The sequence below is a fragment of the Condylura cristata genome, unplaced genomic scaffold, assembly GCF_000260355.1.
Source record: "Condylura cristata isolate star-nosed mole 26May11 unplaced genomic scaffold, ConCri1.0 scaffold00016, whole genome shotgun sequence".
In the NCBI taxonomy this organism is placed as follows: domain Eukaryota; kingdom Metazoa; phylum Chordata; class Mammalia; order Eulipotyphla; family Talpidae; genus Condylura; species Condylura cristata.
In genome coordinates, this window is record NW_004567117.1 from 4,458,415 (window position 1) to 4,477,496 (window position 19,082).

The 19,082-nt window shown below is 36.8% G+C and overlaps 1 protein-coding gene across 2 annotated transcripts in view; it reads right to left on the reverse strand.

Moving 5' to 3' along the window:
• NDUFV2 (NADH dehydrogenase (ubiquinone) flavoprotein 2, 24kDa) overlaps nt 1–17,971 on the reverse strand; it is a 32,818-nt gene extending 14,847 nt beyond the window's left edge. The window contains exons 1-5 of one of the 2 annotated variants that reach the window (XM_012725959.1): nt 17,789–17,971; nt 11,653–11,682; nt 3,158–3,223; nt 1,853–1,915; nt 1,646–1,762 (exon numbers count right to left, since the gene is read on the reverse strand). In XM_012725959.1, the coding sequence (XP_012581413.1) occupies nt 1,646–1,762; nt 1,853–1,915; nt 3,158–3,223; nt 11,653–11,682; nt 17,789–17,842 (330 nt within the window). In that variant the 5' untranslated portion in view covers nt 17,843–17,971. The remainder of the gene's footprint in view (nt 1–1,645; nt 1,763–1,852; nt 1,916–3,157; nt 3,224–11,652; nt 11,683–17,788) is intronic. The other variant, XM_004683745.2, reaches the window with a different exon arrangement.
• Between the last annotated feature and the right edge of the window lie 1,111 nt (nt 17,972–19,082).

Sequence of the window (19,082 nt, forward strand, 5' to 3'; positions counted from 1 at the left end):
TATCAGGAATTCTAAAGTAACATTTTCAAATGACAACTAATCATGGCTCACTTATAAAAGATAAAATATATGCACTAAATTAATCTGTAATACTAAACAGAGCAGATACCTCTTAAATCTGGGGAGTCATCTCAAAATATACATGCTGGAGTCCTACCTCTATAGAATAATCAGATACATCTAGGGTAAGCCCTCACTTTCTAATTTGAAATGATTTTCCAAGCTACTGTCACATACCTTGCTATGCCTTAGAGATGGTTAAGGAACTAAATGCATGAGTCTTTGAAATTTTTGCTCTAAGTTTGGGCTTTTCAGGTATAGGGGATACTAAGAAGAGTAACATTAAGACAAAAGTCTCCAATGTAAGTAGAAAGGTTACCATATGTTCTGTATTACATTTTTTTACCTCTCACACATACATATCCAATTTTAAATAAAACTATTTTTTAAATATTCTCACATTAGTGGCCCTCCCTGGTGGCACAGCAGGTTAAAGCACAGCACTGAGAATCTAAAGCCGCTTCCACATGAGTTCGATTCCTGCCTGCCCCGGAGGTGACCACATGGTGTGGCAGACCTCTCCTGACCCATCCGCTGCTCCCCTCAGCAGTGTACTTCGTCGATCTGCCTGTTCTGTTCCCCACTCTGTCCCTGGTGAATCCTCTCACCGCCTCTGAATCTCTGGCCTGTACCCCAGTTCTGTATGCACAAATAAATAAATAAACCTTAAAAAAAAAAAAAATTCTAACATTAGTTTATTATTTTATTTTGCTCTGCTAAACTTGCCATCATTAAAAATGTAATTTTTTTCTACCAAAAAAATACCTATCATTGGAAATGTATCAAAAATCACTTTAGAATATTGGTAGCATAATATAAAAATCAATTTAATATAGAAAATTACAAAATAATTATTGAAAACATAGATGCTTTCTATGTTTATTAAGCATAGTATCTACCAGACTGGCTTCATAATATTCTTCAGTGTCAAAAAAAAAAAAAAGGTCAAAACTATGGATCCACAACAGTGCTAGGGTACTCATACAAAAGCAAATTAAAGCAATAAGCTAAATCTAAAATTTACATTGAGGATTCCATGAGATAAACTGAGGACAATCCTTTTCCAAGAAAGATAATGTTTTAGCCTAATAGTTAACTAAAATGTAGAAAGAGTTAAGAAAAATAACTCTGCAATAATGGTTTTTGGTACATTTTTATTATTATTATTTAAATTAATAAGTTTAATTATTAATCTAATTAATTTGTTTTAGCAGTTTCTATTCTCTGTAACCCTGGTGGCACATTAATTTTCAGAACATCTTGACAGCTAATTATATATATTATATATATATAGATCTTTTATATAGATCTTTTATCTTTATTATGGCCATTTCTCTCAAAAAGGGGGGGGGGACTCTTTTCCATAATGCTTTCACTCTTTCCTACAAGTTTAAAAATTCCACCTTCTAAATTCTCTAAATTAATAAGGGAACCAACAAAACCACAAATATAATGAGAGGAAACATATAAATGGTTCAGGGGCTCCAAACTTCTAATTCTAATATTAATGAGTATTTCTAGACAAGATCCGTTAACATACAAAATCACTCCCTTTCCAATCTAAGAAAAAAAATGAATTAAGTACCTTGTTCATAGCAGAGATGGGCAACCATCCATTCTGTCTTTGGGCTAAATCCAGAACTGGAAGCACAGCTGCTGCTTTATGTCCTTCTGGATAGTTTTTTACAATTGCTTCTATTCTCTGTATCAAAGAAAAAGCATCTATTTTTATGTATCTGGAAGATACCAAATATTTTTTTAAATCAACTATATGATGTTATTATTGTCATACCTTATAGTTTTCTGGTGTGAAATCAAATGGAGTATCTGGGTTATTCTCGGGAGTATCTCTGTGCTATATACAAAGGGAAAAGTTGCCCAAAATTATTAAAATCCCTTGAAAAGCGTTAATAAACTTTGTATATTTGTACACTACCAGATAGTTTAATCTTGTTAGCTTTAATTCCAATATGATATGTAATGGTCTATTTTTCCATCAAAAAAAAAAATTAGCTAACCTTATTATTAAACAGCCAGAATTACTAAACACATTTAATGAGTATTACCAAAGTATTTTGAGGAGTCAACATTTTAGAAAAATTTTAGAAATCAACATTAAAAGGGTAAGAATGGTTATTTATTTCTGGACCGAAAAGTTATAGCCAACTTATAAGAACTTCTAAAATAATTAAAAATACACTAGCTATTATTGGAAGTCTTATAAAATTGACACAATTTTAATTGTGAATATTTGTGAATTTTCCCAAGAGATTATTTTATCAAGGATATAAAAACCACCATTTCTTCTTCATATAAATAGAAACTAGATAGAAACAAGTTGCTTTATTCCTTCTCCATAAAAGAGTAGGCCCCTTTCAAAAACTGACAAATAGCATGTCAACAGGAAATCAAATGAGTCACACTGAGTTTAACACATCAAATAATGTTTTGTGTGTATAGTGAACAAAGAGCTGAATCCCTTAATATGTTAACCCTTACTTTTTCAAGGACATAAAGGAGGAATGTATTTTCAAGATTTTTATGTTCTTGCTTTTTCAAGGACTTAAAAAAAGAAAACAATCTTTGGGCAACGATCTCAAATATGTGGCAAATTGGTTATATTTTAAACAAAGATGACAAAATACAAACAGGAATCTGCTTATCAATAGTATGGCTCACTCATTTAATTCATTCAGCTTGGAAATAATTCAGTTCACAAAACCGTACCACAAATCCAAAATCATCATACAATTCCACTAAATTTCTTTAAATATTAGATTAATCCTTCAAAACTGTACCGTGTCACAGAAAAGGGATATATTACCTTAACCTTTCTGAATTATTCAACTAAGCTGGAACATTCACTGACTACTACCTGAATTCTTATTCCCAGAGTTGGCCTGCTGCCACTTTAAACTTGAGAGTTTCAACTAGAGCCATGCAGCACCTTTTGAAATGTGGCTAATTCAAAAAGCTGTATCTAAATTTCTACAATGGCCAACATAAACCAGACACTATTGCCTATAATATTTTGGATTACAGCAGATGTACTAAATTTTCAAATCTTCACTCGAAAGAAACCTAAATAATTACTTACCACAAATAAGGCTCCTCCAGCTCCATTTTGCACAACTGTCTTATGTACATTTCTTATATGTCGTCCCTAAAATGTTTAGAAAATTTAGTAAATTAGAGAATGATACATCTTAAAACAATTTGCAATAACAATTGCTGGCAAGGACATGGAGAAAAAGGAACTTCTCCTGCACTGCTAGTGGGAATGCAAACTAGTATAACCACTATGGAAAACTGGCAGTGAGTGCCTCAAACTGCTAAAAATGGAGCTTCCACATGACCCAGCAATCCCACTCCTAGGTATCTACCCAAAGACACAAAACACTGATTCAAAAAGACATCTGTAACCCCATGTTTATTGCTAATTTATTTGCAATTGGAAAGACATGGAAACCACCTAAATGCCCAAAAGTAGATGACTGGATTAAAAAAAATGTGGTACATATACACAATGGAATATTACTCAACAACCAAAATAATAATAATAAACACATGCCTTTTGCAGCAACATGGATGGAGCAGGAGACCAGGCGAGAAAACAATAATAATAATGAACAACTATATACCAGAGACATTTTACAGGGGTGGAATGGAGAGTGGGATAAAAAACGGTAGGGGGAGGGAAGTACATGGGATTATGGTGATAGTACATAGGTGATTTGGTGATGGGAAGTCCACGGGGATTACAACTGAGATGGTAAAAGGCACAAAATAATATAAAAATAAAATTACATCATTAAAAAAATCACAATTAAAAACAATGGAATCAACTTATTGAAATAAAAGATCGTAGGAGATATGGTCTGCTACCTACCCTGTCACATCTATTTAAGGAAAATTGGAGACCCTAAGGTAAGGTTAATAGTGTGCCCAAAGTCACACACAAAAGTCAATGAAGACCCTCCCTGGTGGCGCAGCGGGTTAAAGCACAGCACTGAGAAGCTAAAGCCACTTCCGCATGAGTTTGATCCCCGCCCGCTCCCCCGGAGGTGACCACATGGCACGGCAGACCTCTCCTGACTTGCCCGCTGCTCCCCTCAGCAGTGTACTTCGTAGATCTGCTTGTTCTGCTCCCCACTCTGTCTCTGGTGAAGCCTCTCGCCACCCCTGAACCTCTGGCCTGTACCCCAGTTCTGTATGAACAAATAAATAAATCTTTAAAAAAAAAAAAAAGTCAATGAAAAAACCAGAAAAATCAAACCCAGATCTCAAGTCCAGTATCCTTTCTATTTATATGCTGTTGGCATGTATCTGGAGAATTAATGTACAATTTAAGTTACTTTTTTCACTTTTATCTAATCAAATTGAATGCCAGCATTCATTTAATGTGGACCTTTAGATGTTTTCATTCTATACAAATGAGTCACACACTATTGTACAAAAGAGTCAATGTACCCCTCTTTTGAATTCTTTACTAAATTAGTTCAGAAACTCCAGACAAAAAAAAGTAGTTTCTGAAAGCTATTTACAATCCTATGCAGAATTACCATGCTCTATTGTTTTAGAAGGAATCCATTTGATTACCCTCTCCAATGCATTCTCTTTGCCCTGATGGTCAACCCCTCACATTCTTTACCCTGTACTCCCTGAATAGTAATTCAACTACTGTTCACAAATCCTCCAATTTCTGAATTCTACTCACCACAGATGGTGGAACCCTGGATTAAACTAAACATGGAACTGGCAAAGCATTGAACAATTCAAAGAAGGCAGACATACTGAAGTTTAAACAGTGACATATTATTATCACATATTTATTTAACTTCAGGTACAGAATGTGAATACAGATAGATAACATAAGTGTGATAAAGACCAATTATAGGGTAGTGGAAGGGAGAGAGAATACAATCAGGGAGCAGTACACCAGGGGACTTCAACCATGTTGGTTTTCTTTCTTAGGTACAGTGTCATTTATCTTGTTTGTTTGCTATTTTTGTGCCCGAAATATGTAACTTAAAAAAGCACAAAAACAAACACACAGTCGAGATGCAAAAATGCACAAAATGCAGAATGATGTAAAAAATAAATAAAAATTAAAAAAGGAACTTCCAGTAGAAAAACAGCATAATCCTATTAAGACTAAATTGATTGTTTTGGCACCTGTGATGAAAAATTAGTTTCACTCTAATTCCATCAATTAATACAAAAAAAAAGTCCTTTAAAAATAAAAAAAAATTAAAAATTAATGTAACACATAGTAAGGATAATTAAGTTACTAAACTTTTAGCCAGTATCTTCCAAATTGTTAATATATGAATTATAATACAGTTTTTTCTATATTCCTGATTTGTCTGTATAGAACCTCTACTGAGATAAACATAGAAACTAAGGCCATAATTCCCAAATACCCTAAAAACACTCTTAACATAAAGCTCTTTTTTTTTTTTTAAAGATTCATTTATTTATGCATACAGAACTGGGATACAGGCCAGAGGCACAGGTGCAGTGAGAGGATTAACCAGAGACAAAGTGGGGAGCAGAACAAGCAGATCACAAAGTACACTGCTGAGGGGAGAAGTGGGTGGGTCAGGAGAGGTCTGTCACGCCATCTGGGTCACTTCTGGGGCAGGTATCGAACTCATGCTGAAGTGGCTTTAGCTTCTTAGTGCTGTGCTTTAACCCACTGAGCCACCAGGGAGGACCTTCTTACCATAAAAGTTTAAAGTTTTAACTCAAACTATTTATAAGACAGTCTCTTACATCACTTCAACTGAATTTTTTTTAAATCAAAGAATGATTTTTACTGAGTAACATAGTAAGTTACTTAATTTGCAAGGAGATCAAAGGACTTCATCATAAAGGAAGGAAGGATTAATTTAAGAGTAAGAAAAGTACCCAATCTTCTCTTCACACTGAATCTTAACATTTTTTCCTTTATTTTATTAATTTTTTATCCACTCCCCTTTAATTCAGGTGGGTCCTTAGAACTCAATTTTGTCCTACATTCTTTCCACACAAGTTTTATGTTAGAAATTTTATCCATTCTGAACTCTATGCTGACTCATGAATTTCACACATTTACGACAAAAATGTATAGCCTGAATATAAACCAATACACACACATGAACACTTTACAGAACTCAGTGAGTAAACTCACTAGTAATTAACAGATGCAGTCTATAATGAGATAACATTCCCAGCTATCAAATTGGTAAAGTTTTTTTTTTTAAGATTAATATTCAATTCTGTTGAGAATATGGAGAAGTAGATCTGCACATACATTAGTTAACAACTGAGAAAGCCTTTTTGAAAACAAACTGAGTATGATGTATAGAAAGACTGCAATGTTTTCATCTTTTAACCTAGTAATACCTCTTTTAGAAATTTATGCTAAAGACTAATATAAAACAAGGGTGAAGAGGCCCTCCCTGGTGGCGCAGCGGGTTAAAGCACAGCACTAAGAAGCTAAAGCCACTTCCGCATGAGTTCGATCCCCACCTGCCCCGACGTGAACCACATGGCGCGGCAGACCTCTCCTGACCCGCCCACTGCTCCCCTCAGCAGTGTACTTCGTCGATCTGCCTGTTCTGCTCCCCGCTCTGTCTCTGGTGAATCCTCTCACCGGCCCTGCACCTCTGGTCTGTACCCCAGTTCTATATGCATAAATAAATAAATCTTTAATTTAAAAAAAAAAAAAGGGTGAAGGTTTATATACTAATATGTTCTCTGTATTATTTCTTACACAATAGAAAAGTGTAAGCAAACAAAAAGCCTAATATGGGGAATTTTTCATTAACTATAAATATTTCTAACATAAGTTACTGTATAGTTATCAAAAATTGTTATTTACTACAAAACACTGGCACAGAAGTACCTGATATCTCCGAAAATGGAAAATACCAGTTTTAGTTTAGTTGCTAAACTAAAACACATCAGAATAAACTACTATCCCAATTACATAGAGCAGACACTAATGAAGAGATTGGAAAGTCTATAGTTTGTGCTTATCTCTATTGTTATAATGTTAAGATTAAAAGGGGCTTGCTTCATATTTGTTTCTTATATTGCTTGTTTTTCACTTAGCAGGGATTAATTAACTAAAAAAAAACTTACTTAACAAAACATTCCAGAGAGGTACAAAACAAAATTTCTCACTTTGCTGTAAACCTGTTTCTTCCTTCCAATTTCCCTATGTATCAAATTAAACACCATCAGTCTTTAAGTTAAAACAGTTTCAATTTCAGGTCAGTATTAGATCCTTTTCTCACTAATCTAGGATCTGCCTTTACTTAAAATAAAACAACAATTGTGAAAACTGGCCTTCAGACCTATGTATCAGAAAATACTGGAAAACCTAGTCTGAGAATTCTCTGCTTGACCTATAACCCAGGATGTGTTTACATGTATTTATATGAGTTTACCATCAACCTCCACACTTATATTCAAACAAACGTATTTTAAAATCTGAATCCCTGACCACAAATACTGTATGAGAACGTCAAGAAAAAGCAGCTAAATTATAGAAAAGAAAAAAGCTGAAGCATAATTCAGATTGTCCTTCAGAAGATACGGATTTTGATTACCACTCCACCACTTACAAACATATGACCTTACAAAAGACACTGTAAGCCTTAGTTCCTGCACCTGTGGAGTAGATTTTCACTTGAAATGTTCTGAGATGTAAATAATAGTTTCTCTGAAAGTACTATATAACCTGTTACAGCATTATTATCTGCATATCTGACATGGGAATAAAATTTACACTTAGTAACTAACCAATGCAGGATTTAAACAACTATATTTTAAGAACTAAAGTTTTTTTTTTAATTGTGTTGGTTGTTAGTTGACTGACTACTGTCATGTGGTCATAAAAAGAACAAATTACTGAATTTCTTACATTTTGCACAAAATTATATTTTATTATTTGTATCTGCACTTACGTCACTTTTCTAGTAATATAAATATTAAGTGACTGAGAAATACCATCTCTTTCTTCTGCTAAAAATTTCTTTTTACTTAAAAAAAGTGGGTAAGGAATAGTGTTGGTGTGCAATTTTCCACTGGCCTCAGGTTTCCACACATCTTTATAGACACAGGGATTTTTGCAGAGATGTCTCCACCTTGGGAATAGGTTGAGCAAATTTTCTTGCAATCAGGATTGGGTTCCTCAGATGAAATGGACAGTATTCACCCAGGCTGCTCCATGTCAATCCCATGGAATTAGAACAAGAAGTTCACACTGCCTGCTGTACCCTAAGTAATAAATTCCTCTGTCTCTGATTAAGGCATCTCAGTCAACATCAAAGAAACTCAGGCAAGTACTTTGTCGGCTTGCAGGTAGGGTAAGTATTGACAAGGTAAAATAAAAAATATAAAATAAGCCAGCCCCATACCCTATTGATTTTTTAAAATGCAGAAAATATATAGGAATATATATTACAAAAGGAGTAAGATGAAAACAGAAATATAAGCGAAACCTGTAACACTGGCTGGCTCTAGAGAGGGAGACCAATGAGCCAGCATGGGAAATTTAATATATATAACATAGTGATATTTATCATAATCTATATCCTGTATCCTCCATTCATTACTGTAATATATATTTTATACTTACTGAGATTTCTTTATCCTTACATACTCTGAATTTCTTGCCTTGTGTATATAGTACATTTCAAATCTTAAAAACACAGTCTTTAACTTACTATCACACCACTCTAATTCTAACATTACTTCAGTTCTGTGCATTACTCTCAACAGTTTTCTATCTAACCCTACCCCAATCTAAATCATCCTATCTAATGTCACCAAACGAATCTCAAAATACTGTGCTTTTGATGGTATTTGTGATGTGAAAGAAAGGACTAAGACCAAACAGGAAGTTAACCGTATCATTTTTTTTTAAGATTTATTTATTTATGCATACAGAACTGAGGTACAGGCCAGAGGTACAGGGGTGGTGAGAAGATTCACCAGAGACAGATTTATTTATTTATATATACACAAAACTGGGGTGTAGGCCTGGGGTGTGGGGGTGCGAGGATTCACCAGAGAGAGAGAATGGGAAGCAGAAAAGGCGGATGTAATAAAATACTGGCTGAGGGGAGCAGCAGGGCAGGAGAGATCTGCTGTGCCATGTGTCATCAGCTCTCTGGCCAGCTGAGAATCAAACTTGTGCTACAGTGGCTGGATAGCTTGAAAGTGCCTTCTTTTAATCCTTGTGCCACCAGGGAGGCCCCAGGCACAAAGCTTTTTACACATTACTTAATTCACAGTAGGTCACAGAACTTATGACAACAAATTAGCTACCTGAATGGAACTATCTGATGATATCAAAGCTCTAGAAGAACAAAGTAGATTTAGGAAATCAAGTTTAAGAAAATCAGGCACATATGTATAGAAAGACAGATTAGAAATGAAAAGGTTAGCCATGTTCTTAGAAAAGGATGCTTATGCTGTTTTTAGGTAGTAAATGTCTCTTTTCTGTTCCTACAGAAAGCTTAAATATATATACATTAACATAACATTTGAGCAATTTAATGTCAATGTGTGAAGGTGGTTTCTTCAAAATACTAGAAAAAGGGCTCAGATTATTTGTTTATAAAATGAAGAAGCAGCAAAGGGTTAGGTAAACTGATAAATACTAGCTTTTTTTTTTAAGTTAGTCATCCACTGCAAGTTAGCACGTGTCAAGCTGCCCTTATACACATTAGGAACTTATATTCATTACCTATCACACTCATTATAGTACCATGTCAGATATTTCACATAAAAGACTAACTTAAGACAGTAAAAGTTTGAACTAGCATCTTTACACTCCCTATAGACCATTTGAATTCAATTTCACTTTGGAATAAAGAGGCATTTGAGGACCAATAGGCCTTAGAATAACAGGAAATAAAGGAACTGTACTGATTCTAAAAGTAGCCTCAGTTTCACTCTTTAGTCTTTCACTAGAGTCCATACTTTCTCATTAGAATCTGAAATGTATGCACTACAATAAATAAACTCCAACTGAATTTAAAATAATCCAACCAAAAATTCACCTACCTTTTTAAAAATAAACAAGAACATAATCTGTTATATAGGGCAGATGTTAAGAGTGGGTTTCAATTCTAGCTCCTCTTCTCCCTAGCTTCCCCTTGAGTGTTTCAGAAGGAAAAAGAGGTTTACAGCAGTATAGTTTTTCTATTGATTCAAGTATTGTATCAAGTATTTCAGCTTATTTTTTATGACTCCTCAAACATTTATGGCTATTTATTATTTCCATTTCACTTTAAAGGACACTGAGGCTCAGTGACAATAATTTGCCCCTTGCCACACAATAGTGACAAGGATGAATTCTGAGCCTAGATATTTTGAGCTTAAATCCCTTGCTTTCTACTAGCCTACCTTTTACAATTAGTTGCAATTGCAATAGCACACAATGACAAAAAATAAAAATTTATTTCTTCCTCCCATGCCCTAAGAATCAGATCTTTTCAAAGGTCATACTTTTTATAAATTTTCCTGTTTCTCAAATACTCATAGTATCCAACTCTGCTCACCATCCGTTACCAATTATTTGTATATAAAAGGCCACAGTCAGGCAGGGGAACTTTAAGGAAAAGGAAACTGAAAATAAAACTGACAGGTTCAGCAGCTAATTAGGTCAGAAAGACCAATGTCTAAAGGGCTATGGTAAGGCAACTAAAAAAGTTTCTTTATTAGCAACACATACAGGCAAGAAACAACCTTTTAGCATAAGCCAAATATTTACAGATGAAATCAACAAACCAAATAAACAATATGCTTCTGAACAACTCTTAGGTCAACAAAAACATGTAAGATAAAAATGGACTTATTTCGAGACTAATGAAATGGGGAGACAAGCTACCAGACCTTCGGGAATGTCCTAAAAACAGCTCTAAGTGGGATGTTTATAGCAACACAAATCCAAATTAAAAAAAAAAAAAAAAAAACAGGAAAGAAAGATCTCAATTGACAATCTAAACTCTGAGACAGGCCTGGAGGCCCTAGCCACAGGCATCAGTTATCCAGTACAGGGGAACCCAGATGTGAGCTGCAGGAACTCCCAGGGCTAGCCTCAAGGGTCTGACTCCTGGTAGGGGCTCATGGAAGTCCTGCCTGCCATCAGCAGCATTCCAGCAGACAGGAACCTCCACTCCTGCCTCTGTCCACCTAGACACAGAGCCCAGGCACCAGGCAGATAACATCCACAACCCGGGAAGAGCACTCAGTAGTCATGCTGACTGGCATGAGCAGTATGGATGTTCCTATGTCTAGAACTAACCAAAAGCAAAGAACAGGGAGAAAGAAAAATTCTGCAGATGAAGAAAGTGGGGGGGAGAAAAAAGCCAAAAAACCGTGTAATAACAGAGCAGAAATAAGTGAAATAGAAAAAAAGACTGTTCAAAAGATCAATGAAACCAGAATTATTTCAAAAAAGAAAAGCAAAATTGACAAGCCACTAGCTAGGATTATGAAAAGAGAAAATCCAAATTAATAAAACCAGAAATGAAAGAGGAAAAATTGCAGCAGGTAAGGCAAAAATACACAGGCTCATAAGAATCTACTTACATAAGTTTTTATGCAAACAAATTGGACAACCTAGAAGAAATAAACACATTTTTAGAGACATATAACTTGCAGGACTGAACCAAGATGAAAGCTTAAATAGTCCACTCACATGTACTAAAACTGAAAAAGCGATATAAAGTCTCCCTAAGAACAAAAGCTCAGTACTGGATGGCTTCTCTGGTGAATTCTACCCAACCTTCAAAGAAGATTTAATATGTATAACACTCAATAGTTTTAAAAAAAAATTGAGTAAAAAAAAATTTGAGTAAAACTTCCCAATATATTCTATGAGGCCAAATTACCTTGATTCTAAAACAAAGACAGTATAAAAAGAAAACTGTAGACCAATATCTAAGTAGGAACTATAAGAAACCAATATCTACATTTGCTTAGATGCCAAAAACCTCAACAAAACCCTAGCAAACCAAATACGGCAGCACATCAAAATAATTATCCATTATGATCAAGTAGGATTCACCCTAGGGATGCAAGCTGGTTCAGTGTACACAAATCAATCAATGTCATCCAACAGAGTTTAAAAAAAGGAAAACCACATAATCAATAGATGTGGTAAAAGCATTCAACAAGATCCAACATCCATTTATGATAAAAAAAAACCTCTCCAAAAAATGAAAAAATGGGAATACATGGAACTTCTCTACACATTATAAACGCTATATATAACAATATCATGAACAATCACCCAGCCAATATCATAATCAATGATGAAAAGCTGAAAGCTTTCCCACTAAGATCAGAAACAAGAATAGGATGGCCACTATCAGAACTAGTATTCAACATAGTTTTGGAAGTTCTGGGTGAAGCAATAAGGTAAGAAAAAGACATACAAGGAATCCAACTTGAAAAAGAAGTGAAAATATCACTATTTACAGGTTGCATGTTAAAATACTTAGTAAAAGAAAAGGTATCTACAAAAAGACCTCTAGAAATAGCAAATGAACACAATAAATTGGCACAATACAAAATCACTTCTGTGTGCAAAAACTGCATCAGAAGAGGGCCTCCCTGATGAGACATGGGCATCGCTGGTGGCACAAGCACTATGAAGTTACCTGCAGCTACTGAAGCATGAGTTTGATTGCCCACTAGGAAGGTAAGCGATATGGGACAACAGCAGCAGACCTCCTGTCTCACCCGCTGCTCCCTTCAACAGTGTATTTCTGTCAATCTACCTATTCTGTTCCCCACTCAGTCTCTGCTGAATCCTCTCACCACCCCTGCACCTCTGGCCTGTACCCCAGTTCTGTATGCATAAATAAATAAATCTTTGAAAAATAAATAAAACTGTGAGGGCCTCCCTGGTGGCCTAGGGGTTAAGTTTCAGCATTGTCACCCCTAAGGCCTGACCAGGGAGCCAATCTATATGTATGGCACAGAAGATCTCTGTCACACCCACTGCTCCTCTCTCAGCAGTGCATTTCAGTAGATCCACTGTTCAGCTTTCCACTCTGTCTCTTACCTCCGAATCTTTGGTCTAAACCCAAGTTCTTTCACTCAAAAATAAAATCTAAAAAAAAAAAAAAAAAAAAAAAGCTCAACAATGGGTCTCGACAATCTAAAAAAAAAAAAAACGAGGCAACTCTAAATAATTAATAATTGACTGTAAGAGAATTCATTTTCAAGTTTAAATGATTTTAAGAACTTTCAGCTGAAAGAACCAGTAAAACTTAAGCAGATTTTTTTAGTGTAACTTAAGAAACGAATAAACATAAATTAATGCCATATAAAGTTAAGTTGCTTCATTTTCTAGTCCTAAGAAATAAAACTCAGTAAGTGTGTGTATATACAGTTTCTGGATTTTTATGAACCATCTTCAACACGGTGCAAGGGTTTGTTAAAGCACACCACTATGCAGCTATCTGCAGCCATTGCAGCATGAGTTCCCCAGCCAGGGAGCTGACCCAAAAGACACAGCAGACCTCTCCTGTCCCGCTGCTCCCCTCAGCAATGTATTTCAATCAATCCACCTATTCTGTTCCCCACTCTGTCTCTGGTAAATCCTCTTCCCCAGCCCTGTACCCCAGTTCTTGTATAAATGAATAAATCTTTTAAAAGTTAAAAAAAAAAAAACAAAAACAAATGTGTCTCTTCTCCAAAGAGGAAATGCAGATGGCGAACAAGCACATGAAAAAATGTTCAACATCACTTGTAATAAGAGATGCAATTAAAACCACAATGAGATACCACCTCACCCCAGTGTGAATGGCACATATTAAAAAAACTAGCAACAACAAATGTTGGTGAGGATGTGGAGAAAAAGCAATTCTACTGCACTGCTAGTGGGAATGCAAACTAGTAAGTACAACCACTATGGAAAGCTTTTGGAGGTTCCTCAAGCTGCTTAACATGGAGCTTCCCTGCGACCCAGCAATCCACTCCTAGGTATCTACCCATAAGACACAAAGGCACTGATTCAAAAAGATAACTGCACCTCCATGTTTATTGCTACTTTATTTACAACTGGAAAAACATGGAAACTGCCCACATGCCCAAAAGTGGATGACTGGATTAAAAAGATGTGGTACATATACACAATACAGTATTACTCAGCAACCAAAAAAATAAACACATGCCTTTTGCAGCAACATGGACGGGGCTAGAAGGGATCATGCTTAGTGAAATAAGCCAGAAAGAAAAGGAAAAATACCGGATGGTTTCACTCATAGTAGGAATATAACGGACCAGGCGAGAAAATAATAATGATAAACAGCTATATACCAGAGACATTTTATGGGGGTGGAGTGGGGAATGGGATCAAAAACAGTGTGTGGGGGGGGGAATGCACTAGACTATGGTGATAGCACACGGGTGATTTGATGATGGGAAGCCAACGGGGATTACCACTGAGATGGAAAAATGCATAAAATGTTGTAAAAATAAACTATATTATTTAAAAAAATACAAATGTGTCTAAGAATAGAAATGTTAGGCAGGTTTTTTTTTTTTTAACTCAGTATCTATGGAAGTACTCAGAATAGTAAGGAATATTTAAGTCAGTGACAATAGAAAACTTCTCCACACTGAAAAATAGTAAGAACATGTACTGCATATTACTGAAATTGTTATCAGTGGTTATTTTGCAAACTTATTTTTTTCTCATGGTATTCCCTTAAAAATAAAACATAAGCTAACATCAACTACTATTTTGTAATTGATCCCCATTTAAGTGATTGATCCACTTTCCCTTTTGAGCATTTTCATTCTTAGATGAAGTTTTTTTTAAGATTTGTTTATTTATGCACACAGAACTGGGGTACAAGTCAGAGGTGCAGGGGAGGTGAGAGGATTCACCAGAGTCAGAGTGGGGAGCAGAACAGGCAGACTGACCAAGTACACTGCTGAAGGGAGCAGTGGGTGAGACAGGAGAGATCTGCTGCACCCTATGGATCACTTCTGGGGCAAGATATAACTCACAGAGAAGCCAACAGCTTCACACTCACTGCTGGGCTTTAACCCTGCGCCACCAGGGAGGGTCTCCAAACTGAAGTTTTGAGTCTAACTACATACAGAAAATGAAACACTAGTTGAATTTTCATTAGCATTTTCTACCTTTATTATGCTATTAAGGTGAAGAGAAGTAAAAATTGCATGCTATTCCATTATATTATAAATCCAGTTTACAGGATAAAATTATCTTCTGCAATATTTCAAACAGTCTACTACCACAAAATATTGTGTTTTTATTTTATAAAACATAAAACTGGTGTTAATAGTGACAAAATCCAAAACAAAAAGGCTACTGAGAAAATAATTGCTTATAACATATCCAATTAAAGCAGAAATGATAACAAAATTAGCAATTATTTTAAAATGTAAATGGTTTCACTTTTAGGGAAAGAATTTCTTTAGTAGGACCTTGTCACTCATAGTTTTCCTGAGTTTTGTTAGTGCATTCTGAAATCCACACTATTTGTCAAAGATTATGTTATATAACAGCCTCACAGTGGAATGCTAAGCAGTGCTTAAAATGAAAGTTGCTGAAATGTTTACTGATAAGGGAAAATAATCCAAATGTATTACATGGGGAAAAAACAATCTACAAAACAGTGCAAACAATACCATCTAATTTTTATAAAGTAAATAGAACTTTGTAGGGCTAACTGCAGGTATTGAAATGTCATCATTTTGGTAATTTCCAGGTTGATCAGACTACAGGTAATTTATTTTTAGCTTGTTTTATTTGTTTTCAAAATTATGCTTTTTCTACAATGCAGTACCTGTACATAAAAAGTCAAACTTATTCAGCAGCTCAACAAATACTTACTGAGCACATACTGCACACCAGATGATATTTATTAAAAAAGAAAGGGGGGTGTGTGGGGAAGGGAGAGAAATTAAAACAGGTGTGGAACAACATGAGAGTAGGGTGACAGTGGACTTGGTGTTGAGAATTTTATGGGGATTACACCTGAGAGGAGAAGGCAAATGGTACAAAATGATGTAAATAATTTTGCAGTGATGTAAAAAAAAAAAAAAGAGAGAGAGAAATAAGAGGGAAAAAAAAGAAAAAAATTGCAGAAACTATCATAAAATTTGATTAAAATTTTCTCCACTACTTGAACCCTTGCCTAAATGAAACAACAATCTATCTGTACACTTTATTTCTACCCTTTCTACCCAACTCCAACAACACAGACCAAAAACATTGCCTGAGATGTCTCATAAGCACCAAACTTTTTTTTTTGCAAATTCCCAAGTCTTTTCTTTAAATTGTTCCTTCCCCATAGGACACCCTCCCCCCTCTCCAGTCGCCCTAACTAGCGATGTTAGTTATGTCTCTAGGAAAAAACAAAAACCTTCAAACCAAATTGGATGACATTGCAATGTTATTTCTAACCCTGCACTTTTACATTGTATCATATTTATCTTAAAAGTTTCTCTTACAGGAGACTTACCAAGTTCAAAAGAAGTAGGACTGCCTGACACTGTGTCTTATCTGTCAGATACGGAAATAACACACCAATTTGATGAGGTTTAGAATTAAATATTTAATATAATGTTTGGTACATATAAATGTTTGGTACATAACAGTAGTTATCAACTGTTAACATTATTATCCACGTTGTTACCTAGAGTAGAGTCTAGCAGTGAATGGCCTACAATAGGCCCTCAAATGTTTACTTAAAGATTAAATTCTGCAAACTGTAATATTTCCCTGAGAAAAATAACGTCCCGCGATTACAAAGGTAGAAAAAGTGGTAAAGCCACCATCCAAAATCAGGTCTAACGCTACAGCCCTGAATTCACTTTATCCGACTATGTACTTCCCCCCTCTTCTGATTACTGCTTCTGATAATTGACTGCACCTTTCCATTTTCAATGTTTAGGGGCGTGGGGGGAGAAGGAGGAGGGGCAAAAAGAATTTCTTTCTCTGCAATAAATGCCCTGTTGTTCTCATGTGATTTCTGGAATCCGCATTTGTAAATTATCTTGAACAAGGTGTTTCAACCTCTCTGAAATTCAATCTCCTTGTCTACAATGACATGTACTTAGAGCTCAAGCGACTATTCTAAATCCGTATCTTTGTTGGAGCAGTATGTGTGGTGCTGTCCTTGCAAAGAGTTAATTCATTTAAAAAAAAAAGCCCGATATACAAAACACAATCGCAGGAAATGAGACGCTAATCACCCTTTTCTTGACCCAAAAAAACGCTCAGTAGCTTTTATCGGGCATATTAGAGTCTACAATTCCAGATTCCTCTCCAGTACCCTGCAATCTGAGAGCAACAAGGTCACTAGGTTTAACAAGCAAGGTGCCTGGGTCGAGGACCAGGTCTTAGAAACAGACGTGGACAAACCCGCACAGGCCGAGGTTCCGCGCTAGAACCAAAGAGCGACTACCAGACCGCTCCTCGCCCAAATTGAGCGTAAAATTCCCAGTCCCGGGAGGAGGTGAGGCACAGACAGCAGTTAACATCTGCCGACGCTCCCTCAGGCATCCTCTCTTACTAGAGCTACTACGGCCTCCAGGGGGAGAGGGCGAAGGCCGCACTGTCCTTGCCGTCTTCAGCAGGCCAGTCCTGAACCCAGGGCCCTCGTGTGCCCACAACAAACGCAGACCCGGGGAGAGGGAGAAGGCCGGCGGCAGTGCCCGGGGTCACACCGAGCCGTCTTACCCACGGGGCGGTGAGGCCAGCCGCCCGAACCCGGAGCGCCGCGAAGGAGAACATGGCGGCCCAAACGGTCGGCCTTCCCCGGCGTTGCCAGGCGAGAATCCCGAGCGAGCTGGGACGCACGGCGTGCGCGCCCCCGAGCCCGGGTCCGGCGCGTTCGGGGTTGCGCGCCGCTCCCTACGTGATGGCGGCGGAGAGGCGCCGAGACTGTTGGGGCCCGGTGGGCGGACTCTCGCGAGAGGCGCTGGGCGAGGGCAGGCGGACGCCTCAAGGCCGGGCCGGGAACTGCGGCGTGGGGAACGTACCGGTCCGGCTGGGGAAACGCCCCGGGCTTCTTGGGGCCTGAGTTGCGAGCCTGGATTAACGGGACGGGTTTTGCTTCTGGATTAACAGAACGGGCTTTGCTTCCGGAGTCTCAGGAGGATTTACTTCCTTTTATTGTGGTTACTGTCTTCTGAAAATTCTGTTGCACATCCTTACAAATCCTGTTTCACAAATTAAGGAATGAAGATAGAGAGGCCTGCCGCGCCATGAGCACCAAGGAACTTGGTTCTCATTGGCTTGCTTTAGAGATGTGTGCCGATTTACCTAGGGGTTAAATGATAGACTTGGAATTTGCTTCAGAATAATGCAGCGTGGGAGAAAAATGAAATAGGATTGCCCTTGAGTGGTAACTGTTGACGCTGCATGTTAGCTGTAAAACTATTCACAGTACTTGTGCACGTTAGAAAATTTCCATAATAAAAAAACGTTTAAGTCACTTCCTTCATAATACTTGTTTGGTCATCTCTGGAAATTCTAACAAATATTTCTTCAGTAGCAGCTATAATATGCGGGGAGCTGTTTTCCTGGTGTGCAGTTTACCAGGCACTTGATGCCCTTTCGTTGTTTTTTTCTTTTCCTCCTTCACTGCCTTCTCTTCGTGTGTGTCATGTCCTGTGCCCCCTCCCTTCCTTTTGCCCGTTTTCTTTTTTTGGAATTTTCATAGCAGAACATTCCATCTCTTGCCCCCCCCCCCCATGTATCCCTCATTAGTTTAAGAACCTTAAAACATTCCATTGGATCTCCTATGTAAGGTCATAGAGGCTACCAGTTAATAAGCTAGGGATAGATACCGAATAACTCAGCTTCCATTCCTTTGCTCTATTTTTTTTTTTATTAGTGTGTTTCTTCTAGATCAGCTTTAGTGTTTCTCCTTAAAAGGAAAAAATATTCTGACCTTTAATATTGATTTAAATTATCTCTTCATAAAGTTACCTATATATGTAGACACCCGGATCTATTGAACTCTTTTATA